Source organism: Psammomys obesus, unplaced genomic scaffold (genome assembly GCF_907164565.1).
Source record: "Psammomys obesus unplaced genomic scaffold, mPsaObe1.curated_primary_1811, whole genome shotgun sequence".
Taxonomy (NCBI): Eukaryota; Metazoa; Chordata; class Mammalia; order Rodentia; family Muridae; genus Psammomys; species Psammomys obesus.
The window spans coordinates 13,904,811-13,932,218 of NW_026596085.1; the positions used below are offsets into that span (position 1 = coordinate 13,904,811).

Genomic DNA, 27,408 nt, shown 5'->3' on the forward strand with positions numbered 1-27,408 from the left:
AGAAACAGAAAGAGGATCTAGAATTTAAGGCCTGCCTGGGCTACACAGTGATACCACTCCTCAAAAAGAAAATAAGACTTTAAAATACACGAAATAGCATTCATCTCCAGATTGACAAAGATGAAAAAGAACGATGTATAGCCAGGTGTGGTGGCACAACAGCCCAGCTACCCAAGAGGCTGAGGCACAAGGATTGCAGGTTCAAGGCCAGCCTGGAAAGCCTAGCAAGACCCTGTCTCAGAATTTTAAAGTTTAAACAATGAAAGTACTGTGACTATAACTCTGGATAGAGTGGTTGTGTAACAGGCCTAAGAGCTCCCAGTTATAGGTGTGGTTGCACATGCCTTTAATCAGCAATCGCATTTCTGTGAGTTCAAGACCGGCCTCCTCTACAAAGACAGTTCCAGGGCAGCCAGATCCTTTCTCCAAACAAATAATCCTCAGTAAAACACACACACACACCAGAATGCAACATTTGCAGAGAGTCTACACATACTTTCCCATAGGCTTTAATCATCTCTGGATTACATCCAATTATAATACAAATCTCTAAGATAGTTGTCATGCTGTACTACTTAGGGAAAAAACAAAAATCAGACGTGGAACCCACAGGTATAGAGAGACAACTGGTATCTAAGCTGGAGCCAGGCAGGGCAGGTGTCCACTTGGGCACCATTCCTGGCCTAGGACTGGATTCAGTTCTACAAGGCAAACTCTTACTGGCTCCGAACTAGAATGCCAGCAGCTCTGCCGGGTACTGGCAGCTGTTCCTACGATAAGGAGGGAAGCCAGTTTGTAGCTTTCATTACCACAGGAAGGAGGTCAGAGGCAAAAGCACAACCCCCAAGTGGACCTGTAGCCTGGGCTGACTGTATCCAAAGCCTGACTTACTCCTTTTCATTACTTAACCAGTAACTTCCTGTAATTGTTTAAATCCGTGTATGTTTTGTTCATCTGGAACCATCTTAACTCATACAATGGACTTCTAGAATCTTCTCAGTCTACATGCAAAACTTCATCTAACAAAAGTTGGAAATGTGTCCTTCCAATTAACAGTAAGCGTGTCCATTCTAGATGCTGAGCCCTGTGTGGCGGGCATCGACCAGCAGAGGGCAGAAACCTAGCCTGTTATGGCAGGCAAAGGAGTAGTCTCAGGCAGGAGCTCTAGTGAGCTCCTTCACTAGAGGCTGCTGTTGGCATATAGCCTGCCTCTAGGTTGCTTGGCAACCTGTGACGTCATCACCTGCTGCCAATGCCAGGGGCCTCGGATAAAGATTCCCATCTCTTCTTCTCTCTGCCTGTCCCTCTGTCTGTCCCTCTGATTCTCTGTCTCCCTCCCCACTATATTCTCCTCCACTGTCTGTCTGTCTGTCTGTCTCGCCTTTCCCATAATAAACTTCCTTGTACCACACCTGTTGTGGGGCGTATAATTTTTAATTCTAACAGCCACCATGTTGTCTGTTATGCTCTTTGCTCATTCTGCATCTAGCAAGTCCTCAAACAGGCTGGCTGGGTCTGAAACCACTTTCTCACTCTAGCCTCACTGCGCTGGCTATGCAGATAGCCCAGCAGGTGACAACCTTCCCCACACTGTCCCTGGCTACCTGTGCGGCAGCAGTAAGCTGCATGCTCAGAACATGCTCATCAAATAAACTAGAGAGAATTTGGACCCTTGCCCCAGAAGGGTAGAGGGCCTAAAGACCAGGACGCTTTTGGTCCTTCCTTATCCTACCACCTAGTTTACAGTTGGGGACCAGAGTCAAGGTTTCAGGTTTTTCTGGGGTGAGGTGCGCTTTGAGATGAATGGGGCTTAGCTTCAGCTTTAGTCTTTTCCTGGTGCAGACTTGGTAGTGAGAGGGAGTGAGAAAGTGGCCTGGTTTCACCTTTCCTGCCTATAAAATGAGATTATGGCTTCTGCCCTGCCCAACCCACAGACCTGTCAAGATCTGGGGGTGAGGGGGACGCTGGAGTGAGGAGGAGGGAGGATAAGAACACAGAAAGCTAAGTCACAGCCTCCTCTTATTTAAAGCCCCAGCTGAGCAACTGGATGGACCCTTAACCCCAAGCTGACCCTGTAGAGTCTCATCTCAGGGCTCATTCCTAAGAGCTGTCAGAGCTGGAATGTGACCTTCACGGCCCAGGCAGAAGGCAGATGCCAGGGAGGGCATGGCAGACAGAGCAGGAGCCAGGCTTGAGAGCAGGCCCTGCCCACTTCCTTATTTCTCTGTTCCACTCCTGTCAGTCACTGGTGCCAGATGCTGCTATTGCCTATCCCCACCATGACTGGTTTTCCAATGGCCAAGTATCCTGCCCATGGCACAGCAGGGACCATGAAAGACAAGAAAGACAATCCTGACTCCCACTAGCTTCACCCAGGAATCTCTCCCCACAGTGACTTTCCATTCTCCTCTGGAGGGGTGTGGCCCATCACACAATGGTTAGCTCAAGAACCATCAGTGACTCCAAGTGTCTATGAAAAAACTGCTGTGAGGCCCAGCCCTCTGAGGCCCCTGAAGCCCTGCAGCCCCAGAGTGTCCAACCCCAGTTTCCAGGGCTTGCTTCTCTGGTTTCTCTTTGCTTCTCTGCCCCAGGCCTCCCCATGCTGAGTGCCAGTTGACTTGATGGTATCTTTCTAGAACATCTGTAAGGTCCCAGAGCTGGCTCTTAGGTGGCCCAAGCTTCATGGGGCTGGCATATCTCAGCCAGCCTCTCTCTGAGCCTAACCACACCCATCTGTAAAAGAGGGAACCATCTCCATCTTGCATACCTCATAAGCAAAAATCAAAGAAGCAATAACTGGCGATTGCCCTGGTGAGATGTGATCTCCTGCCAACTCCTGGGGCTGGTATTTTATTAGCACAGGGCAGCGCAGGAAACACCTCTTCCAAGGATTCTGAGAATTGGTGGGAGTGAAAGCTCCAGTATCCAACAGTTCCTCCTCAAGTTTGTGAGAGCAGAGGGCACCATGCCAGGCTCAGTCCCACTTCCTACTACAAGGTGCAAAGCTGAGTGGTCACTCAGGATTCCTGCTCTGGCTGTCAGCTGCTTTTGTTGTCCTGGTGTAGAGACTGTTGGCCCCCATGGAATGGTGGCAGCCTGGCAAAGGACTCTTTCTCTCTCCCTTTTATTTATTTATTTATTTTTATTGTTATTGATTCTTTCTAAATTTTACATCATGCACCCCAAACCCACTCATCTCCCCATCCCTTCTCATCCACCCTCCACCCTTGCAGTGTCCACCACAAAAGAAAGGAAAAAATAGAAATGAAAAAAAAAAAGAACCCAAAACAAACAAGTCTAGTTGTGGAAGCTGTCGTGTGTCACACAGTATATACCCTTTTGTCCACACATCTTTATTTGCAAATGTTCATTGCCATGAGTCACTGATCTGGTTCGAGGCCTCTGGCTTCTGCTACACCATCAATACTGGATCCTCCCCAGGACTCCTCTCAGATATACAAGTGTTGGCCTGTGTCATGGAGATCCTGCAGCTTTTTTCTAATGTCTCCCCATGGCTATAGTCACAGTGACGCACTGTCATGCTTGCTTCGGGCTATTTCCTTTTCTAAAGAGGAAGAGGGTGGATTCCTTTCTGTGCAAGCTTAGGCAAGAGACAAAGCAAGCTCTGTGCTCCTAAAACTTGCCTTTCCACACAGACTTGTTGCTTCCAGCATTGTCACATAATGTACCCAACAAAGAGGACTTGGCCAAGTGACTGGGGCCAGGCATGAGATCAGAAAGAAACTTAGAGAGTCACAGATGGTGGGGACTTACATTGTTCCATCCTGAACTGTCCCCTTGCAAATGGGCAAGCTAGGGCGTAGAGAGCAGCGAATCATTCAAGGAAGACATGAACTAGCCGTGCATTCCTAGCCACGGTTTTGTCTGGATCCCCTCTACTCTGTGTACGTGAGTGAGTGAGTGCCTGTGCATTTACATGTGTGTGCCTAGGTGGCAGAGAGTGCATGGAGAGGACACAGTCACTCGCTCTCTTTGCACCTTACTTTCTCAGACAGAGTCCTTTTCGCTGAACCTGTGCAAACACCAGTCATCCTCCCGTCTCCACCTCCCCAGCTCTGCAATTACATGCCACCTCACCCACTCTTTTTAAGTGGGTTTTGGAGATTGAATTCAAATCTTTGTGCTTTGTGGCTAGCACTTTACCGACTGAGCCATCTCCCCAGCGCCACTCTTTGTTTTTACTTCAAACAATTAGTTAATTATTAATCTGTTCACTTATTTTCACAGTGGTGGAAATGAAGCCCAGGGCTTCATCTTAGTTTCACGGTGTTGGAGATGAAGCCCAGGATTTTCTGGTTGCTTTAATGCTGAGCCACACCCCATCACTGCCTCTCCACTCTGGCCAGAGTGAGCACCCTCCTCTCTCCAAGGAAGGGAGGACCAAAGAGAAAGGATCAAGGGCAGGATGCAGAAGAGAGGTGGTGCCACAGGAGGAGGGAGTGTGTGAAGGTACAAATGGGCCAGGGATTGGCGGGCTCTCTGAGTCTCCCTTCTCAGCCCTGGGACAATTTCTGGGGCTATGAGTGGCAGCAGATCAGAACAGCATTCCTAACACAGACCGATCTACATTCTGACACTGGGGAACAGTTACACACAGGGAGCCCAGCAGCCTGGGCTCTGATCACTGACAGCCAAGCTTCTGTTTGAATGTGGGAGCACAGCCCAGACCCCACGGTCAGAACACAAGACCCAGAGAGAACCCCTGGATTCCTAGATTCACTTTTCTGCTTTCAAGGGAAAGAGAGCCAAGCAAGAAAAAGAAAAGGCCAACATCATCTGCCTGGACCACAGAGGTCCCTTGACTTCCGGCCTGGATCTCTTGCACCATCTGCCTACCTGTGACAGAGGCCACTTTGGGGAGTAGAAAGTAGCAGAGGCTAGCTACAGTGGCAGCCCTGTGGCCAACTCTGGGTCAAATCCCACTCAGACACTGACCCCCTCAGCTGCCTTTTGAGATGAGAGCTATAAACAAGTGCATTGGGCCCCTGTCCTTGCGTAGGTCAGTGTGAAGCCCCCACTATGTTACACTGCCCAGTGTGAGGACCAGCAGGGGATATCAAGTCACTGAGAATTGTGTGAAGTACCCAGCCCCAAGCCTATGGAAGCAGCATTGGATGGGTGGGGAGATGTGCTTGCCAACCCTGAATGCTCTCATGAGCAGGCGGCACAGTTTGATGCGTCCCCAGGGCAAGGGACCTCACACTTCTTACCCACCACCGGAGGAAGAGTGGATGGAATTTTCCACATCCCAGAATGTCGGAGGCTGTGGCCCATTTGTAAGCCCTGATGAGCTAATTAGAGCTGCTGTTCTATTTCTGCTCGGTACCTAAATGAGGTCACCAGCCTGGTGTGCCTGCAAGGAGCCTGATGAGGAAACTAGGGGTGGCTGGGACGGACAAACAGCTCCATCTCTGAGAAAAGCTGTGGGACCTGGAATCAGAATGGCTGGAGTGACCGGAGAAAAGTTTCCTCAGTATTGGATGTAGGACTTGAAGTGATGAAGCCAGGAATGTCCCAGAAAGATAAGAGGAGTAGTGGTTCTACAGCCCAAATTGTCCTCACGTGGCTCTCTCTGGTGTCTGTATTTTTTGTTTGGGGGGAGAGGGTACAGGGTATAGAGTTTCTCTGTATAGTCCTGGCTGTCCTGGAACCCCCTGTGGACTAGGCTGGCCTTGAACTCACAGATCTATCTGCATCTGCCTCCTAAGTGCTGGGATTAAAGGTGTGTGCTACCATCATGTTTTAGAAACTCGCCCTTCATGCCCCCAAAATGACTAGCCTCTTGGTCCTTGGTATGCTCCTCCTCTCAGCATCATCAAGTCCCATCCTCCCCCAGGAACACACACATGTCCACAGCTGCCTTGTCAATCTGGCAGTCAAGGCTCAGGAAATCATGATTTCATGACCCCCCCCCAAATGTCTCCACTGTGCCCCAGGCTCTGGGCTCTCACTTTAATGGATTCATTTAGTGAGCTCTACACTCTATCAAGCCCTGTATATGGGCTACCCTGGGCAGCTGCATGGCATCCCACATGGTGCGTTTTAGTGTCTACGTTTACCGAGCATGGAAGCGAGGTATCAAGGCAGCATTTCTTCAGGGCTGCGTTTGGCAATGTCTGCAGGTGGTTGATGCTTATCATGCTGGCGGCCACTGCTGGCATCCAGTGAGCAGAAACATCCCACAGTGCTGGAGACAGCCCTGCCACAAGAAACGTGGTATTTGCCTGAGAGACCAGGCACTCAGCTACTGGCAGGCAGAGCCTGGGTTTGAATTCTAGCCTTCGCCCACTTGGATCAGTAGTATGACTCTCATTTTACATTCAGAAAAGCCGAGGCTTCAAGGGAGGAGGGCAGACTCTCATCACTAACACACACAGAGCTGGGTCCCCAAAGCCACCCCACGCTCTCCAAATCCCTGAGGCTCCCAAATCCCTGCCATCCTCCTTGCTGTCCCCCTACGATGCCCTCTTCCACCAGATGTCCTTACAAGTAGTGGGTGGCAAGGCAACTAGTCACCCACAGAGCTGCTTTGGAGAGGCGAGCCTGGAGCAGCACCTGGAAAGATGTTGGCACAGTAGGTACACATCAGGACTGTCCTGTAAACAGAGGCATGGGGCTCCCTGGGCAGATTTACTGTGCTGTATTGAGTTCTAATCTTTGCCCACTTGGGTCTGGGATGTGACTCCTGAGAAGCTCCTTGGAACACTTTTCTCACTCAGTTACAGGTACACACCCACCCAGACATGAAGCTAGGCAGGAGTGGGACCCAGACCCTTACTGCCCACAGCCTGTCGATCATCAGTTCTGCTTTGGACCACCCTGATCCAAATCCATCTATGTTTATCACCACTGCCCTGACTGGTCAAGGACACCCCAACCTCCCATAGCTGAAACAGAAACTTACTTATGATTTTGTTTGTTTGTTTGTTTGTTTGTTTTCAGTGCTGGGAATCAAACCCGAGGACGACAGAAAGGTAGCTGCTGGAATTGGAAAAGAGGATAAATAAATAGCCCCATCAATTAAAAACCAAGTGAGAGGTGAGGTGTGTAAGCAACACAGATCAGATCCGTTTCCTCATAGATAAGCTAAGCCAAACCCATGGTGAGACAATTTACACCTGCTGGGAGGTTTTAATGCAAAAGCAACTCTCACCTTACAGGAGATAAATTATTCCAAAGCTAAATTTGAGTGACCGTGGCCCAGGGACACAGATTTAGGTTACCCATGTTCCAACATGAAATAGTTTGATGAAGTTTTTATAGTCACAGAATGAAGAAAGTCATAAATCAAGGTGATTTTTCAAATATGTTGGTGGGGACATCAGAGAGATGGTTGCAGCAAAGCAGAGAGACATGTCAGCTATAGGCCTCAGATGTTGTCTGACAGTCTTTGCTTTTGGGGTTAGTGGAAGCTAGTGTGAAGCCAAGCCAACACATTCCAAGAGGTCTTTTATCTGTCAGCCTTAGAACATTGGGTCTAACCGAGAGGTAAGCAAGGAATGGCTATTTAGGAGGCTGAAGATAATCCAAGATAATTGCAATTAGGCCCTGGACCCATAACATTCCAAGCTGTCCACAGTCACTGACGTTCTGGTCAGTTAATCAGTCTTGCAGAAGGTTTGGCCAAAGGCACAGCTTCTTTAGGTGAACTTTTGTTTGTTTGTTTGTTTGTTTGTTTGTTTGTTTGTTTGTTTGTTTACAGATGGCTACAGCCAACAGGAAACCATAAGCAACAGTGCAGACATGCTGGAAGCCTGTGCCCTTCTGGGGCTGTCAGGCAGTGAGGCTGCACTGGGAGACAGACTGATGATTCCTCAAACAGTTAAGCAAAGAGAGTCAGAAGACACGACAATCCTACTCCTCCATGTATCTGACTATCCATGAGACTGAGACACGTCCCACAAAAACTCATCACTGAATGTCCGGAGCCATGCTATTCATACAGCCAAAGAGCGCAAACAACTAACTGAAGGTCCATCAGTCCATGAATGAGCAAATAAATGCAGCACAGCCATGACAATACTACTTAGCCATAAGGGTGGTAAGGTGGAGACAGACAGAAAATGTGGATGGACCTTGAGAGCATTATACTCCATGCTGAAGCCAAGTCCCCTGAGCAGGGGCATGGAGACACGGGCCTTTGAGGAAGACGTTGTGACAGTTGTAGGTGGGAGTGCCCTGTGAATGGATGTGTGGCCCTGAGAGCTGGAGGGAGCTGGCTTGTCAGAGGGAACATCCTTCACTGGATGCTGGACCTGCCATCATTTTTATTTTGGACCATGCAGGGTCTGGACTATGAGAATGATGAATTCCTGTTGCTCATAAAACATTAGGTCTCAGCCAGGCACGGTGGCACAAGCCTATAGTGCCAGCACTCAGGAGGCTGAGGCAGGGGGTTTGCTGCAAGTTTGAGGCTAGCCTGGGCTGAATAATGGGTTTTAGGTCAGTCTGGGTTACAATGTGAGACCGTGAGTGAGTGACTGACATTATTCAGCCTTCAGTTTTGTGGTGTCAGGCGTGCACTGAGACACTGTCAGGGGTTCTCACCCTTCCTAATGCCTCGACCCTTTAACACAGTTCCTCATGTTGTGCTGACCTTCAACCATAGAATTATTGTCGTTGCTACCTAATAACTGTAATTTTGCTACTGTTATGAATCATAATGTAAATGTCTGTGTTTTCCTATGGCCTTAGGCAACCCCTGTGAAACAGTCTTTCAAGCCCAAAGGGGTCATGACCCACAGGCTGAGAACCGCTCCACCAAGTGGAAGAAGTCAGACAGAGAGGCCGCTTCGTGGGACTGGAAGTGTAACTCCACGGCAAAGCGTTTGTCTAGTATGTGCACAGCTCATTCTGCTCCCAGCAGGGAGTTGGGGGAGGGATAGTGTGTGATTCTACTTTAGGAAAAGTCTAGAACAGGTGAAGACAGACAGAAACGAGGTTAGTGGTTCTCACAGCAGGCAGGGGGGCAGAGTGTGGAGTAGAGGCTCCACAGGATACAGGAGCTCTTTATGGGAAAAGGAGCTTTTCCCTTCTGTGGTGAAGGTATTGATAACTGTGAGCCTTGACTGAGTGAACTACCAGGGACATGAGCCACAGTTCCCTGAACCGGCAACTGAGACAGAAGCAATCTGCGGGATGGGGGCTCTTCTGTTTGTCCCTCTGCCCCCCGCACATTCAACGTCTGACCTCCCCTACCCCTCCCCCCACCAGCACCAGACTGCAGCTCCCCTGAGGGGCTTTTGTCTCCAGGGTGAGCTGGGTACCCTGGGTTTGGAGGGTGCCATAAGAGGTCTTCCCTGCTGGCTCCCAGGGACGGGAGGATCCCACTAAAGCCTGTTCAGTCCACTCTCCTTCAGCATATCTTCCACACGATTCCAGCAGCACTGCTTCCGTATCCTTCCTGGCTGAGCATTTACACACAATGCTAGCATGTGTTCGTCCATCTCTCCCACTGGGCCTTTTAAGTCTAACTTAACTCTGTGGTGCTAACCTAGCAGTCACAGACTGCTGGGGCCCCTGGATGCCCAGCCTGTGTCAGGAGTTATCATGCCACAAAACTCTCTTCAACCAAATCCATTGCTGTTTTAGAGTCATTCGTAAAAGCGTGGTTCTCTGTCTTCTCTTGAAAATTCTGCCAAGCTAGCCACAAGGGTCCTTGTCCCTAACTGGCCACAAATGATTGGAGCTTCACAGCCCTGTCACCTTTTGACAGGCAGATCTCTGCAGGGAAGAGTATGGTCCTCTTCTCCTCAGAGGCTGCAATGGCCGGCCTACATAGAATTGAGTGCTAAGGGCTGATGGAGGATGTCAGAAGTGACAGCCCTGGGAGAAGGACAGGATGGGGAAGTGGTTTGGGGTGGGGTCGGGAGGTAGTTACTAGGCCAGCATAACAGCTGAGTAGGTGAAGTACCAAGCCTGATGACCTGGGTTTGATCCCTATGATCCCCATTATAGACGAGAACTGATGCCTATAACTTGTCCTCTGGCCTACACGTCTGTGTGTGTGTGTGTGTGTGTGTGTGTGTGTGTGTCTGTGTGCATGGGCAAGCATTGCTACAGCTTCAGTTTCCCTGTCCATAGATGATATGGTGTGAGCAGAGTGAGGCTTTCTGATCTCACATGGTCAGCATTGTCAAGGCGCAGCCCCTCCACACTTTGAATTCAGGTTTCCTCCCTCCCTGCCTTTCTCTCCCATTTCTGGCAGACTGTTGAGGGTGGTAGAGTTCGCCCCTCATCTTCCCAGCCAACCATCCTTCTCTGCCAGCACTGCCCAGCAAGATTTTTAGTGTGGCTTCTCTTGGGGGCACAATAACTTCTTTGCCATCCATGAGCACTGAATTCAACAGTATTCAGTTCCTACTGATCTTTTTCTTTTTCAACTTTTTAAATTCCTTTGGTCTTGATCTTGGGTAGGATCCGATACTTTATTCCCTGTGCTACAAAGCTTGTCGCCTGTGGTGGCTTGTGTTATCTCTCTGAAATGGTCTTCTCCAGAGGGTGTTACTTCCAAGACCCTGGCTTTGTCTGAAGGTGTTTTTCTCCTTGCATCTTCTCTTGAACACAGAAGGACAAGTGAAACAGTCACAGACTGAAGAAGGTCTTCCTGCTCCTCCAAGCACCAAAGAAGGTATAACAATGGCCTCTGGGTCCTCCCACCTCTTCCTCCAGATCAGAGTTGCCAATGGTTCCAGACCACTCAAGCAACTACCAATATGCAAAGGCCACTCAGCTGAGTCCTGGCAGATCACAGGTGTCACTTAATGGGCCCTTTCCGTGGTGACTTTCACCCAATTCCTAAAGTTGAATATTGTTGCAGCTTCTACTTTCTAGACAGAGTCAAGGCTACATTGTATCACTTAACTGAAGCTGGGAGATACTGGCACACAATGTCCCCTCCCGGATTGCTCCCAGTCTGCACCTTTGTCAGTCTGCTCCCCCTGACATGGCCAAGAGCTGTGGGTCCACAAAGCTGTCCATCTTTCCTCCAGCTGCAGGAATACACAGGAAGGGGGACTCTCTGTAGCCCTGGATGTCCTAGAATCTCTCTCTCTGTAGACCAGGCTAGCCTCTCACTCATAGAGACCCGCATGCTTCTGCCTCCCAAGGGCTGGAATTAAAGGTATGCACGAACATCACCTGGCTCAGGTTCACTCCCTAAGCGAGTAGCCTTTTTCTCAAGAGAATCTACCACAGAGCAAACCTCCTTCCTTGTGGGCTGACATCCTGGACAACTCTCAGGATACTCCCTATCTGGAAAGGAATGCAGTCAGTGGCCCACAGGCTGACCAGGCAGTGGAGGCTAGGCTCTGAATCTTGCAGCTGTGTTCCTTCCCAGTTCTCTTTCTTGCTTCCTTTCTCACAAAGTTGTTGCCTTGCCTTGAAGGCACAGTGCCCTGGGGACTGTACGAGCTTCAGCGAAGCAGAGTATCCAGCTCCTCTCTCTGCTCGGCATTGGCTACCCCTGAAAGTCTGGGGAACTTGCAGGCTCAAAGCAAACCAAAGTCTGGTCTCTGAGGCCCCCTGTGCTGGGCAGGGTGCTCCCCCAGCAATCCAGAGGAATGGGTGCCCTGATCTCTGTCTCTAATTCAGGATTTTCTAGCCAGATCTACACCAAAGCCTTTCCAGTCTCTGTCACACTAAGGGCCACCTGTTCTTCAGTCCAAGCCTCGATGTCTTCAATGGGTGAGGGCCCTTCTGCCCTACCTGCCCTCCTGAAGGTGGACTGGCTGTCCCAGTAGGGTGTCCAAGAAGCAGCATGTCCACTGACAGCATTGAGCCAGGCTTATGCCACTTTCCAGCTTCTCTGAGGTGTTAAGGGCAGGAGAGCCTGATGTACCCTCCCATCTAATTGCTTCCCAGTGTCACATGAGCAGGTCAGTTTGGTTCCCAGAGTGTCCGTTTGCCCTCCACAAAATGAAATAGACAATGGGTGTTTCCAGTCATTGCCTGGGCCCTGAGGGCAGGTCAGAGTTGTGCATTTTGTGAACCATGAGCCTAACTCTCAAACACGGGGCCTCTGAGCTCAGGACATTTCTTCCAGGCAGTCAGCTTTGACAGGTAGTGCTTGGAAGGCTCTTCCTCGAGGGTGGAGGGCAGAGGGCAGCATTCCTGGCAGTCTGTGGGTTATAGCCTGCCAGATCCCCTGGCCCCACCCAGCAGTGTTCCAGTTTCTGATGTCAATTAGTCCCACTGACTTCATCAGGGAGGAAGCTTGGGAAGATAAGCAGGCAGGCCAGTGGAGCGTAAACAAGAGCATGGGCTCCTGGAGATAGAGGAGCTCAGAGCACACAAAGGACTAACTTGGAAGGTGTTGCAGATGGATGAAGACCTCTCCGGTGGGTGACCCAGTGGCTGGGACACTCATGATTAGTGGCAATTTGTGGGACTAGACAGGACCTCAGGAGCCAGCCAGGCCATGTATGAGAGAGCCTGGACCCAAGGAGGGAAGGTGCTGGGCCACATCTGGTCAGATGCCCAGATTTACATGACTCAGAGCATCAGGTCAAGAGCTGCATGCTTCAACTTGACATATGACAGGGCAGGACAGTGCTAGCTCATGAGGGCTCTGGGCTGCTGAAGCTGAGCCTATGCCCTGGGATTCCTGGTCAGCTTGGGCCCTTCTAAACCTGGGGCCATCTGTGCATACAGCAGGCCAGCAACAGGCTGGGGCAGCATTGGCTGTAGGGAGCCAGGCACAGGTCAAAGTTCTATGATAGACAGGGGCCAAAGCAGCATGAAGAGGTGGCCATAGGTAAGGCTGTTGGATAGGAACCTCCAAAATAGACATGTAAGAAGGTGTTTGGATCAGGACCCAGCAAGGGAAGGGTATGATAGTCAGGGAAGTGGTGATCCCGGTACCTTGAGAAGCCATCATGGGAGCTGGGTGTGTTATCTCGGTGTAAAGGCCCACATCCCAGGGCTGATCCACGCTGCATGGGTGTTTCCAAGGCCCTGTCAGCTGCTCTGCCATCTGCTTTCACACTCAACAACTGATGAGCCCCAGGGGACTCACAGGCAGCAAGGACCTGGCAGCTGCTCTGGACGGAGAAGCCTCCTTTCCTTCCGCCCGCAATGCTGTGCTCATTATGCTCCACATCCTGGAGGGCCTAAGCCCTTCCATACCGCTCGCCTCAGCTGCACAAAGTGTGTCCTCACAGAACATAGCCCTCACTAGGCTGCCTCCCCTCGGCAGAGGCTTCCCAGTCAATCCTGAAACTGCAGCAACCCAGGCGAGCAGGCTAGTACACTAGTGGGCCGGGGTCACCACAGAGCAACTAGCTGCTTCAGCACCTGACACTGCTTCCCGACTCTGGTTCACAGAGGCAGGAAGCCCCAGGGTCTCCTGAGGCCTGCAGGTGGCCATTCCTCTGGTGCTCCTCAGAGCTCATGTTCTATGTGCACAGCCCTGTTCAAGTCTCCCCTGCACCAGCTGAACTGGGTTGAGCCTACCCTCAGGGTCTGATTTCTTTGCAGGCACGTGTTCATTTGTGTGCACACGTGTGGGATGAGTTGTGTTTGGAGGCCAAGTGACCACAGGCTAAGCTATCGCACCAGCCCCCTAAAGGCCTCACTTAATCACCTCTGTCTCCAAATAAGTCACTGTCTATGGGCACTCAAACTTGGAGCTTCAGCATTTCAATGGCAGGGTACCCTTCAGCCCACAGCAGCCACGGGGGGACCCTGATTCTCACTAATTGGCTGTAAGAATGCACAGGGGACCCTCCTTGGGTTCTCGAGTATTCTGTGGTCTGCGTGGTCGTGTCTTCCTGGATGGAGCACCTCTAGGGCTAGGGTGGGGTCAGGTCCTCTTAGGGACTCTGTCTGGCTACAGAATTATGTGGTCAGTGTGGTGACCACATAAAATACCTCATGATTTTTCAGGTGTGGTGGCTCATACCTTTAATCCCAGCACTTGGGAGACAGAGGCAGGTGGATCTTTAAGTTTGAGATCAGCCTGGTTTATAGAATGAGTTCCAGGACAGCCAAAAACAAGTAATAGTAATAATAATAACAATAATAAATCATGCATGATTAAATGTGAAGGGGCAGGAAGGCCAGAAGAGGCTCAACAAAGAGGCCATTGTTTTAGAGTCCCTAGCCCCTACCTCCCTTGCCTGACACAATCCCTCACACCCACCTAGGTTTCTGAAGAAGTTTCATGTCCACCTTCTCCAGGCCTCACCACAGCAGTGGTGGAAGGAAAGAGCTGGAGCAGCCCTTGCTTAGACCAACCACTGAGCTAGATCAGGTCCAGCTTGCTCAAGGGTGGGGCTAAGATTCTGCCTGAGCCTAACCAACACTACAGAGCTGTCTGGGAGCCTAGAACTGGGTGGGCTGGGCTTCCAGGAAGCAAGTGATTCATGGCTGTTCCTGCCCTGCAGCTGGACACCGGGCCCTGACAGGAACAGACTTGTACCTTAGGCGTCTGGTACCAGGCACAGCAAGCCAGGCAAAGGTAGACTTGGGCCAGCCCTGCCTCAGTCTGCAGCAGCAGGAAAGCTGAGGGGGAGGGCAGAGCAGGGGGCTCCAACCTTCTGGAAGACTGACCCTGCTGTGAGGCTTAGCTCCGTCACATCAGAGACTTGAACTCTTGGACCAGTTAGCATTTCTGAGGAAACTCTTCATAGGCCAGATGTGAACTGCTGCCATCATGGAACCAATATTTGAGGAACAACACTATGTGCAGGGGCCATTTTAGGCACTGGAGACCCAGTAAGGAACAAGCCCATACACCCATGGAAGTTTCACAGAGAGGGGTGCACACGCTTTGAGGGCAGTGCTGAGTACTGCCTTGCTGTGCCTTGGGACCCTTTAACTGGAGGAGACGAGGCCCAAGGAGACCTCCCTGAGGCAGCCATGTTGCGCTTGTCCCATCTTAAGCAGCATCCGGAACAGCAACTCGGGTTCCTCGGGCCTGTTAGGGAGGGAACGGTCAGGTGACCGACACAAGGACTCCATCTCCTGTCTCTCTGGAGGTTGTAGACCCACAGCCATCCACAGAACCAGCTTTCACTTCCCGGAAAAGCAGCCCTTATTCTCCTCTCCCTCCCAGCCTTCCTTGGCCTGCCGGGGCCAACCTGCAGGACTCTCGCCAGCCGCCAGGAGACCAAGACCTAAAAAGACACGGATGCCCAAGGTCACATCGCTCGTGGGCGCACACCGGCAGTTCTAAGGCTACCCAACGCCAGCACACGACCGCCTGGGCAGCATTTCTGCGCTGCTGGAACTCCGCCTGTCATTGCAGCCCTCCCCCGCCCGTCGCGCGTGCGGACCCAGCAGCGCCCAGGGACAGCGAGAGCCACACCGGGCCGCTGCGACCTCACTCCTCACGCCCAGGCCCCTCAGTCGCCTCCTCTGACCCCTCCCGGTCCTTCCTAGGCCCTTTCTGCTCCCCAACCTAGGCTCCCTCTATCCTCTGCTCCTTCTCTGTCCCCAAGCCCAGCCTCCCCTGTCCTCACCCTGCTCGCTTCCTCCCGGGTCCCCGCCGTCCTCCCTGCGTCCCGGGTGACGCAGCGCCGCCTCCCGTTCCCGCCTCCCCGCGACACCTCCGGGAGGACTGCAGGGGCCGCTAACGGTCCTGCGCCTCCCGGCGTCCGCGCGCCCCGCGCCCGGCGGACGAGGCCGCGCCGGCTACGATGGGCGCAATGGGGGAGGCGGAGCCGCTGCAGTCGGTGCTGTGGGTAAAGCAGCAACGTTGTGCCGTCAGTCTGGAGCCCGCTCGGGCTCTGCTACGCTGGTGGCGGAGCCCAGAGACCGGGCCTTGCGTGCCCGGTGCCGGTGAGTGTGGTCATCCGGGGCTGGTGGGGCGGTGCTCCATCCATCCCAGGCCTGCGCAGCTAGAGCGCTCCGGGCAGGCTGGGGTGGGCCGAACCCCGGAGAGACAAGACCCGAGCACGGGAAGAAGAGGCCTGGGTATCTGAGGCGCGGGGGATCAGAGGCACACGGCCCGGGTGTCGGGTAGTCAGAGTTCTCCTCTGCCTCTGGCGGGGAACCGTCCCGCCGCTGAGGCATGACAAAGCCTCAGGAGGTGCTGGATGGGGATGGGGGAAGGGCAAGCGTCCGCAGCCCCCAGCACAGCCGCGGGACCGCAAGGGAGGTCTGGTGCTGGTGCTGTCTTTGGGATGCGCTGACACGCCTAGACAGGACAGGTTTCTGGGCACCCCCTTCCTCCAATACAGTGAATCCAAGTCCAGGCACATGGGAAAAGCCCAGAGGCGCCCTGGCAGAGACTTCCTTTGATGAGGGAGTTGAGCAAGGGGCTCTGACTTTGTGTTGAGGTGTGCACCCTGCTCAGAGGCTCTCAAGGTTGAAAGAGGAGCAGCTTAGGTGAACACAGGAAAGATACAACCCACCTTCCGGGACACTGGAGCCACTCTCCCTGGGCTTTGTTGCAGGTCTGTCTGGTGGTGGCCTAGGGATTGGCAGAGATTTACAAAGGTGTCATTCAGTCCTCCTTAAAAGGAGGATTACAGAAGATTGTGTGTGGACGCCAGGAGTTGGGGCACCCAGGGCTGGCCTTGTGGGTGTATTCATTTGCTTTTTTGTATCCCTTGCTTTTTTGTTGTTGTTGTTGTTGTTTTGAGACTGTTTCTTTTTGTGGCTCAGATCCTCCTCAAACTTCGGCTGCAGAAGTATGTGTGCCACCAAGCCCAACTTTATTTTTCCTCTCCCTCTTTCTTTGCTGGAGATAACAGAATACAGGGCTTGGGGCTTGCTAACACAGGCTCTACCATCAAACAAGCATCCCTGCAAAGTTTCCCTTGAGTGCCTGCTGGGGATGGGCCCTGGGATCCCAGCCTAGGCTCAACACCTGTCAAGTCTCTGATGCAATGGGGGCTTTTCCATTTAGCAAGACACAGAGGAATAACCGTGTCTGGTGAACTTGGATCCCGAGAAGAGCCTCTGAGGGTAGGCATCTGAGAGTGAGCCACAAACGGGTGGCCAATGGCCAGTACACGGTAGGCTGAGCAGGCCTCACATGGAGGCATTTGCCCGGAGAAACCTGCAGACTGAGCGTTGATGTACATGAGTTGGGGGAAGACTGATAAAGTCAGGAAGACCCTCAAGACATGGGTGTATCAGGGTCATGGTTGAAGGGAACCACTGGAGAATAAAATCTTAGGACTCCTGTGGCCTGGCAGGCTGAAGCAGACACTGGTCTTTATTGTGGCTGTAAAGATAACCCCTGAATGTGGTGTCCAGCTTCATTTAAGACCTGATGATCTCTTCAGGGAGGCTAGAGAGAGGAGTGACCAAGCCAAGCAGAAGAGAGGCAGTTGACCCGGTCTAGGTGGAGACAGTGGAGGTAGTAGGCAAGGCTGGGTGTAGGGGGATTGAGTGTCATCTTGTCCACCTCCATTTGAGTAAAATGAAATAAAATAAACAACAAAATAAAATAAAATAAAAAAACAACAACAAAACAAGTTGGCAAACTGTGGTTTGGGAGGGGAAGGGGGGACCAAGATGGCTCCCTGCACCAACACCCCCACACTCCCGCCGTGTTTTCAGCCCCCAAAGAATTAGTCCTACTTTAGACTAAGGTGAGATTGAAGTCTGTGAAGTCAGGAGAGCAGGCTAGGAGCAGTTCATGACACATTTATTTAATTCAGCGGGAGCAGCATGGATTTTCCTGTTACAACTCATTGGGAGTGGGAGTAGTAGAAGTCAGGACTCCCCCAGTGGACAACCTGAGTTTGGGTGTCACCCATTCGTTCACTTATTCAACCCAGAATGGCTTTCTGGTGTCCTGTGGGTAGTCGGGGCTGTAAGCACCCTGACACTGTGCTGTGAGGCTCTGAAGACTGAGTGAAGAGAGGTAGGGCTAAGATGACCTCAGACTTGTGACCAACCTGGTTTCTGGCCTTGGGATCAAAGCAGCATTGTCTTCAGAGTGGCTTCCTGTGGCTCAGTGCCTGGGACTTGATTGCCCTGAGGTCTCCCTATGTGTTCCTGGCACCACCTCTCAGGGCCACGTCTCTCTTGTTCTTCGACTTTACCACTGTTCTGCCTAGGCCTGAGTTGATTGAATTCCAGGTAAGCCTCTAGAACCTGGAGTCTAGGCTTAGGATAAGAATGCTGTTTGCATGGGGTGTTCAGGATGTGTGTACACGGCAGGCCTCTGCTTTGTTCTACACACCAGACAGGGACCCTACTGACCCAGCTAGGACTTGGGGCCAAGCAAACCCAGTTCCGCGAGACAGCACTGTCTCTTTTAGCCAGGGAGGCCATGAAGACGTGGATAAGACCTGCCCCCGCCTGCTTCATAGGATGTGGTGTGGGACATCATTCATTGCTGGTTGTCAGTGTTGGCACAGTTGATGAGCTGCCATTATGGTCTCCGGTGCCCACATTCTAGGTCTGGTATGCTGGCAGTGTCTGCTTTTAGCCTGCGTGTTTTTGCTGGCAGGTGGCTTCCACAGCTGGCCGGCTCTTCGAGTATTGCATCACCCCTGTGAAGTATGCAGCCACTTCTGCACAGTCTGATCCACGGCCGCTTGGATAACAGCCCAACAGACCCGTCCTCTCTAGGATTGGCTGTGAGGGACCAGTTGGTAGGCTGGCTCAGGAAAGTTCCCCTTCCCTGGTGCTCTCCACCTCCATGTGACTTAAAGAACAAGTTGTAAGATTTGTGGCTTAGAAGGGGGAGGAGGAACCAAGTTGCCTTTCCCAATCCCCACCTACTACCCCCCTCCCTCGCTGTGTTTTCAACCCCCAAATTATTAGACCTACTTTAGAATAAGCTGTGATTGAAGTCTGTGAAGTCAGGAAGGCAGACTAGGAACGAGCAGTTCATGCCACATTGAATTCAGTTGGCCAGTGGCACTTCCAACCTGCCACTCCCCAGGTGTGTCTGGACACACCTGAATTGCCTGGCTTGGGAACCCTGGGCAGAAGATTGTGCAAAAACAGATTGTAGAACATGTGAGAGGCTGTCAGTCCTGGAACTCCAGGACAGCCCTCAGGGACACTGGGCAACCACCTGGGTATTCCATCTTCTCCGTCATTCTTTCCTGCTGTAGACATAGGAACTGGAATATATGAGTTGCTTGTTCCCTAGGTGCCTGGTGCACAGCAGGAGCAGGCTCTAAACCTGGGCACATGCTCTCTGCCAAGTGCCCGGCAGCAGAGATAAGGACTCAGTCTTGGGAGTCAGAGCTCGGTGCAGGAGGAAGCTGATGAGCCAGCCAGTGTACTCTAGGCCACTGCCTGAGAGGAAGTGGGGCAGACTAAAAAACAGGAAATGGGGGGCTTCTCTAAGTGGGTCAGTAGTTGAACTTGAGACAGTCTGGAATGATGTCTGGGCTTCTCCCTCTGGCTGCAGTAAGGCACACCATCCATTCTGCATTTGTTCTTTCAGAGAGTACGGGCTGTGTGTCTGAGTGCGCTCAGGGCTCAAGGATGGCACTGGGGCTGCTGCCTAGGCTCCACCTTTGTAGGAGAACCTCCTTTGTCTTCTACCAGCCCCAACTTGGATGCCCCAAAGCTGGTAGTGAGCTCATGGCAAGTCACTTCTATCTTTGCCTACATCTTCATTTCTCCCTGCCATGGGCAAGAAAAAGTGACCTTACATAAATCATGGGGTTGAGGGTATAGCTGAGCTGTAGAATTGCTTGCAGACATCAGGCCATAGGATGGGTCACCAACAACCCCTTGGGGGAAAAAAAAAAGCTGATTTAATAAGAAGCTGGAGAGATGATCCAGTGGGTAAGAGCATGTATTGCTCTTGCAGAGGACCTGAATTTGACTCTGAGCACTCACATCAGGTAGCTTACAACCGCCTAAAGCTATAGCACTAACAGGATCCAATGCTTCTAGCCCCAGTGGGTGCCTGTATTCACCTGCACATATTCTCACACACATAGACATCATTTTAAACTAAAAATAAAATTTTTAAAAAAATCTAGAAAGCAGACAAAAATTACTTTAGTATCATATATCCAAAGCCCTTAATGCTTACTGTTTCTGTGTATGCAAATATGCACTGAAGGGAAAACAAAAAACAAAACAAAACAACAAAAAAAAAAACTAGGGAAATAACCATAGGCTATTTTCCATGTTTTAGCTTGCTGCTGGGAATCATGGCTTGTCAAAGAGCAGCTTCACTGAGACCTGAGTCTCCTGCAATAAAATCCTCCTATTTTAAGGGCATGTATTTTGATAATTCTGCACCTGTGTAAGCATTGCCAAGATAGGGCATGGGAGCCACAACCCAGAACTTTCCCCTTACAGTCGTGGGGAAGCCCTGCCCAGCTGTCAGGGACGGGCTCCCCTCTGCAGGTAGTTCACAGGAACACAGCACACAGCCAAAACTCCCGGCAGCCCCATCTCCACTGCTTTTAAACATCATGTATCTGTGGTCAATTCTTTTGGGCTTAAATAGTATTTGTGTGTGTGTGTGTGTGTGTGTGTGTGTGTGTGTGTGTGTGTGTCTGCACAGCAAATATGATAGCAAAGCTTAAAAAGTTAAAAACTTCTAAGCATCTATGAAAATTAAAGCCAGGTCTCATGGCACATATCTGTAATCCCAGGATTTGGGAGGTATGGGGTATCATCACCAGGGCCAGCTAGGACTATACAGCGAGTCCCTGACAAAACAAAACAAAATTGGTAGGAAAGCAGAACCAAGCATGGAAACACACACCTATGATTTGAGAGATACAGGCAGGAGGACATGAGTTCTATCCTGGGTTACATAGTAAGACCTTGTCTCCAAAACATTGAAAGACATAGACGTTTCATCAGAGCAATGGCAGGGAATGGAAGAACAGATGATAGACAGCTAGGTGACCAGTAGATAAATTATTGATAGATAAGTGGTAGATAATTGATAGATATCAATAAAAAGTGATTGCTAGATAATCAACTAATTATTGATAAACAGGTAAATGATAGATTATTGATAGGTAGGTAAATGATAAACAAATAGAAGATAGATGACTGACACATTGTTGCCATTCACAGAAACAGATCCTGCGGTGGAGGCTAAGCACCTCAGTGGATGCCACAGAGATGCTGCCCTCAGCCTTAGGAACCCACAGGAGTGGGGGTGAGGCACAATGGAAGGAACACAGCAGAAAGTGCTCTGCTGTTTTTGGAAAGCTTCTAATTTTTTTTTTCTTTCTTGGTGCTGAAGGTGAAACCTAGGGCCTCACAGGTGCTAAGTGTCTGCTTTGTTAATGAACTCCACTTCACTCCATACCCTAAATTCCATTTTTGATCATGCATCCTAAGGAAATGAAACATCAGTTTGTAGGTCACCTCTTTTTTTAATTAATTTATTTTTAATGTGCATTTACATACGTATCTGTGTGAGGGAGTTGGATCCACTGGAATTTGAGTTACAGATCAGATGGTTGTGAGCTGCCATGTAAATGCTAGGAACTGAACCAGGGACCTCTGGAAGATCAGAGCTGAGCCATCTTTCCAGCCATCTTTCCAGTAGGGCCCTTCTTACTTTTGAAGATACAATGTGTTTGCTGAGACCTTGCCAATGTTTTTTTTTTTTTTTAATTTACATTCCCCTGCCTGCCCACATTCTTGTTGGTCCTCCCTCTTCTCTCTGATAACTTATCAACACAGATCCCTTTGTTCTAATGCTTCTCATTGGCAGCTGTCCCCTGTCCAGATCTGTCCCTGAGGTGTTAGCTTGAGGCCCACATATTGGTCCTTTTCTCCCATTTTCAGTCCATGTGTGGCTTCAAAGGACATGACTGGCCACACTCTAAGTGGCTGGGCCTGACACTATTTCTCCATGGACCCCCATAGATCTTGATCATGGAGCCAACTCCAGTACTGCTGGTACAGGCCCTATGGTGTGGAAGCACCTGGTGTGTGTTTTGACAGCTTGACCACCTATCTGGGGACTTGAGGAAGGCTGTCAGAGCTCTGACGCTCCTGCCGGCTTAACCTTTTACAGAGACTCCAGGTACTGTGTGGCCTCCATGCTGCCCGGAGCCGTCTCTGCTTTCTCTTAAGAGTTGGTTCTCACTGCCGAACTGGAGACAGTCAACATGTCACACAACACGGGGGACCGTGAGCTGGCCGCTGCTGTGGGCAGGCTCACTTGCGAGTCAGCTTTCTCTGGTCTCATTCCTCCTCTCTGTTCTCACTGAACCCAGTTGTGTTCCTTTGGCCACAGACTGGTTCAGACAACTACTGCCCACAAGCTCACTGTCCTCCTGCCTCTGACCTTGGTCTTGGATCCTCTATGGTCACTATTTCCTCCCCCTGGGAACGTTTCTGTTATGGATGAACCCCAGGCATCAGGATGGGAAACTTGAAAAAAAAAATTCACCCAGTTCAGCCCGCCGGCTTGATGGTAGTGTGAGTGTCTGACATCCCTCTGTGCAAACACAGCTTCCCACCTTCCCAGAGTGCCTGTTCTGCACCTTCTTCCATGATTCAACCCTGACCTTAGCTCACCTCCCCCTTACACATTCTCCCCAGCAAAGCTGAGCCATTATCAATACCCTGACCTCATTTTCCCATATCAGCCTAAGTCTCACTCCTATCCTTCAGGATTCAAAATGTGCTTTGCCCTTCAACGGACTTTTCCTCTGCTGGGCATTTCTTTTTCAATGCCTCTTGTACCATGTTCCTCTTATCTCCCTCCTTCTCTGGGCCAGAGTCCTCCCCTACCTCCTCCCTCTTCAAAGACTCCCTCATCTGCTGAGTAGATGATTATGGGACAGACAGCTCATTATCCTCGCTCAGCCGTGGGGTCGACTTCAGGCCCTCTGTCAAGAGGACTCTGGCTCAGGACCCCCAGCACCCTCCCACCAAGATTGGAAGTTGCAGGGGTGTTACCCTGGTGGCATTACAGAGGCCCCCTTGCTGGATGATATCCACCCGTCTTTCCTTCCCTCTGAAGGAATATGGGTTAGAAGCCAGCCAGGCATGCGGAGGCTGAGGAATGCAGTGCCCTGACAGGAAGGGCACTGATGTAAAGTGCTGCCTGCCAGGTGTCAGCCTAACAGGGCAGCACAGCATGGTGCTTGGGATATCAGGCTCTAGAGGGCTTCTCTAACCTAGCTAGCTGCCGAATAATTGACACAGTAGAACTCTAAAAGCTTTAAAGCACAGTAACTGGGAAGATAGCAACCCTCTAAGCTATTTTGCTATTTTCCTGCTGCACACCCTCCAGTTACTTGTAATCATTGTTCTTGCCTGGGCTGCTTCTGTTCCAACAGGCCAGCACTCATGGCCATATGCTCATGGTCCTTAATACCCACCCCATGTCGACTTCCTTCTCCCCTGCTTCCTCTCCTTCTGCTACATCTTATGCTTCCTCTCTATTCTTCTGCCCTCACGGTCCCTCTCTGACCCCAAGCCTGGGAACCTAAGCTCCACCTACTTCTCTTTAACCCAGTTACAGGCTTCTAGCTATTTTATTAACCAATTAAACTTTAAATTAGGTTGAGCAAAGACCGGATGATGTACTCTTCTCAACTGCAACTAGATCTCAGGGGCCAGTATTTAGAAAACATAGCACCAGACCAGCCTCCAATGGCGCAGTCTTCATTCCTGTCCCTCTATGAGGTCTGAAGCAACGGAAACGGTCAACTTACATAAAGCCAATGTGACTCGCACATTTCCCATGAATAGCAGGAAATAAATGGCAATCATCTCAACCTACAGCAGAAATAGTCTCCCTCCAGATCAGTCCAGGGGCTGTGGGAGGCTTTGGGTTGCGGGCTTCACAGCTTCCCAGGCAGAGGCTCGAAGGCAGCAGCCTCTGCTGGTGTTTCAGTGGCTCGTAAGAGATGACAGGTCTCGGCGATCCTTGAATAGTCATAAAGGTGTTATCATTCTGACCAGGTTTCAGGCTTAACTTTTGCTAATCTAAAACAGGTCAGCAGGTAGGTGAGGCGGTCCCTGTCTGTAATCCCAGCCCCCTGAGACTGAAAAGCTCGAAAGAGCCAGGCCATGTGGGCCAGCTGTGAGAACCGGTTTCAAATAAAAATAAAGGGAGTCCCTTAACACAAGCGTTATCTAAAAGGGACAAACAGAGGTTTCTTTGGCTCTGTGGGCTGCACAGTTTCTCAGCCCTGCTTTTTGAGCATATAAGCCACCACAAACACCACGTCAACAAAGGGTCATGGCTGTGTGCCAGTAAAGCCTTATTTACAAAGGCAGCCAGCAGCCTGAATTGGGGCTGTGTTTGTAAGCTGCCAACCCTTCCTGCTCTAAGTAATTTTTTAGCAAAGAGGGACGAACAGCATGCTGTCTTGTAAAAGCAGTGAATCCAGGTGGTCAAAAACAATTTAACTTAAAAAGAAAAAACAAAAACAAACAAACAAAAAAAAACTGACTGGGAAAATTGTTCCTTCTATTTGGGGAACATGCTCATATGGGTTTTTTTTCCCCCCAGATGTGACAGGTATCCGCAAGAAAGAAAACCACAGGGTCAGGGTGGGCTGTACAGCAGTGAAGCCTCAGGCCCCATATGGCTTGGATTCACACCTCTTGGGACCAGTTCTCTCCACAGATACCTGAATCAACTGAAGTTCCCAATCAAGGCGTAAGGGCGCACAGAGCAAGAACGTGTGCCAGGGTGTACTACAGGGCACTAAGCAATTCACTCCTCCCTCTTCAGAAGGTCCTAGTGGCAAACCAAAGTCTACACTACCAGAATTCACCCGGAGAACCAATGAGTTTAGTGGGCTTACTTAGCGTAGGTAGGAGGTTACAGGCAGGGGCGGTGGGTGAACCCCCCCACCCCTGACCCCTGAAAGTAACCTGTAACCTGGAAGGTCTGCACCCAATCACAGATGAGGGCTCCTTCCCCCTCGCCTTCCCCTTCTCCAGCCAATACACTCCAGCCCCTCCTCAGAACTAACCCATCTCACCCCACCAGTTGCAATTAGGACAAAGCTGTTTACAGATGGCTGGAATCTCCAGTGACCCTCCCCGCACCTTCCTCCTCTGAGGAAATGTCAACAGTCCACAGACCTTCATGGATGGGCCCTTGCCAGCGGGCACAGCCAGTCTCAGGATGGTGTCTGTTTTGCTCACGGGACAGTGCTTTACGACACAGGGGCTCCTGAGCAGGTAGACATTTGACGTATATTTTAGGGTCTCCCGGTTAGGTAAACGGTTTTGAGAGACTAGAAGTTAGACTCCCTGTTGGGCAGATTGGTAGGGAGAGGGGCCATGGCTAGGTAACAGAAGGCGGTGAATTTCCGAGATGGCCAGCTTCTTTCACCCTTATGACTTGAGACCAAAGTCTGGCAGCTCAAAACAAAACAAAACACCTCGTAGGCTTTTGTTTTCCACCAGAAGGTCACTGCTTTCAGACTGGCTTAACAAGTTCAAGCCCTGCTTAGGACACGTCACATGATAGTTCCAAGCTAATCAACCAGCCAAGCTTTCTTCAAACCGAACAGCCCTAAAGTAGAGGAGGAAAACTCTGCAGTGGCTTTGAAAGCCCCAGGCCTCCAGAAGAGACTGGATTTTCACTTTCCTCCTTACAGAGGGTGTTTTTCTCTGTGTGTGACTGCTCTGTGTGTGTGTGTGTGTGTGTGTGTGTGTGTGTGTGTGTGTGTTTTCATCCTCAATAAATGCTGTTCTTCAGCTGTTGTTTCTGTCCACAGTGCCTGAGATGTCTCTGCTGCTGCCGGTTTTGCTTCAGATCCCTCCTCTGCCCCCATCTTTTAATTCTTTAAGTGGCAGAAAAAAAACGAACCTGACCAAGACCCCTAGACTGTATCAGTTTGGGTTCATGTTTTGAGGGCTCCTAGGAAGGCAGTGTCCTGCCGCTTTTAGAGGAGTGTCCTTGAAGGCGGCGTTGAGCTCCACAATGCTGTCTGCTTTCCAGACCAGTGTTCTGTCTGTTGCTGAGGTGGTCAGTACAGTCAGAATTCATTTATTTCCCCCATCAGTGTTTTCTGTTTCCACCTTCCATGTTCTGCAGCTGTTTTGCTGCAAGCACAGAGGCTTGCCACATCTCGTCTTCATACAGTGGGTTGGTCCTCCATCTCTGGAGACTTTCCTAGGCTTGAAGTCTATCTGGTATTAGCATGGCCACCCCTGCTTTCTTTCGATGAATGGTTATCACCGGGTTTCCGGCCTCACTCCTAAAATGCTTACATCTTGAAGTCTGTAGTGTGTTCCTCAGCACAGCGGGCTCAATTGGAAAAGCAGGATTAGTCTTTTCGGTGGGGCATGGCGGTTCTTGTTCAAGGCTCTGTTCTGAGAGGCCAGCCCTGCCCTGGCTTGTGGCTGCAGAGAGCTGGCTTGTGTTGACACTCTTGTCTGTACACACTGGCATTTCCAACTGTAGTTTCTTCTTTCCAGATCAGAGCTCTGTGGTGAAAAAGGAAACCCACAGGTCCCTCTCCAACCTTCAAAGCCCAGGCAGCTGCTTTGTCCTTCTGCCTCTCTGGCCCTTCTTATGTAGGTTTCATATTTGACATCTAAGAAGGAAGAGCAAAGAATGGCACATCCAGTCCATTCTGGGAGTCAAAGTAGTCCATATTTTCAGAATAGATTGTTCCTACTGACCCATTTTCTAGTCACTGCCTCTCCTCATTGCTCCATATTCTGAGCACAGCTTTTAGCTTTTAGCTTTAAGCTTCAGACACAAAGCTTTTCAGCTCCGTATTTTGCTCTCTCCTGAGTGCTTCCCTCTGGGCACCCACTCAAAGGCTCCAGGCACGCCTCAGGTGTGGAGCCCACAGCCACCTCGGAGCTTCCTAAGTCTGGTTTGCTTTGTTGTCCTCACCCTCTGATGATGCAACAGGCAGAATGTGCATCAGGATGGAAGAGCCCAGCGGGAAGGGAACAGACAGCTCGGCTGCTCTCAAAAGAGAACCATTACCCAGAGAATCATGACCTGCTTGGTATTGCTGCACTCCCTGGGGCCCGTGTGAAGCGTTTTAATGAAGGCCAGGTGTTCACACAGGCAAATGCTGTGGAGTGGCCTGATGCCAGGGAAATGTGTCTGACTCCTGTTTAATTACAGGGCAATGAGACATGTTCCCCATCCAGCTCTCTTGGGCGCCCTTGTTGCTCAGGTTCCTGTACAAACTGGGTGCATACAGACCAAGGTGCCTGGAGCCACTTCATACCTATTTTCCCTGGGGACTGTAGCCTCAGCCTTTGCATGACCTATGAACTTTGCTAGTGGGCACTGGGGGTGCTGCTCTCTTGTCCCAACCCCACTTTACCCTGTCACATCAGACCTCAAGGTTTTGGAGAGCCACATGCAGCGTTTGTGACCTTGATGATAAACTTCTCATCTGATTCTTGCCTCCATTTCCTCAGGCTGGGATCACAGTTACTGTCACTGTGCCCAGTTTGCTGTCTTGATCTTTATCCACTGGGTTTCCCAGGTGGCCATTGGAGGCCTGACCGACTGGCATATTCGCACCCTCTTGATCCTTG

General features: G+C 50.8%; 1 protein-coding gene across 2 annotated transcripts in view; it reads left to right on the plus strand.

Annotated features, from left to right (window-relative positions):
* Positions 1-15,570: 15,570 nt before the first annotated feature.
* Cerk (ceramide kinase) overlaps positions 15,571-27,408 on the plus strand; it is a 37,838-nt gene continuing 26,000 nt past the window's right edge. The window contains exon 1 of one of the 2 annotated variants that reach the window (XM_055627011.1): positions 15,571-15,801. In XM_055627011.1, coding sequence (XP_055482986.1) covers positions 15,660-15,801 — 142 coding nt within the window. In that variant the 5' untranslated portion in view covers positions 15,571-15,659. The remainder of the gene's footprint in view (positions 15,802-27,408) is intronic. The other variant, XM_055627010.1, reaches the window with a different exon arrangement.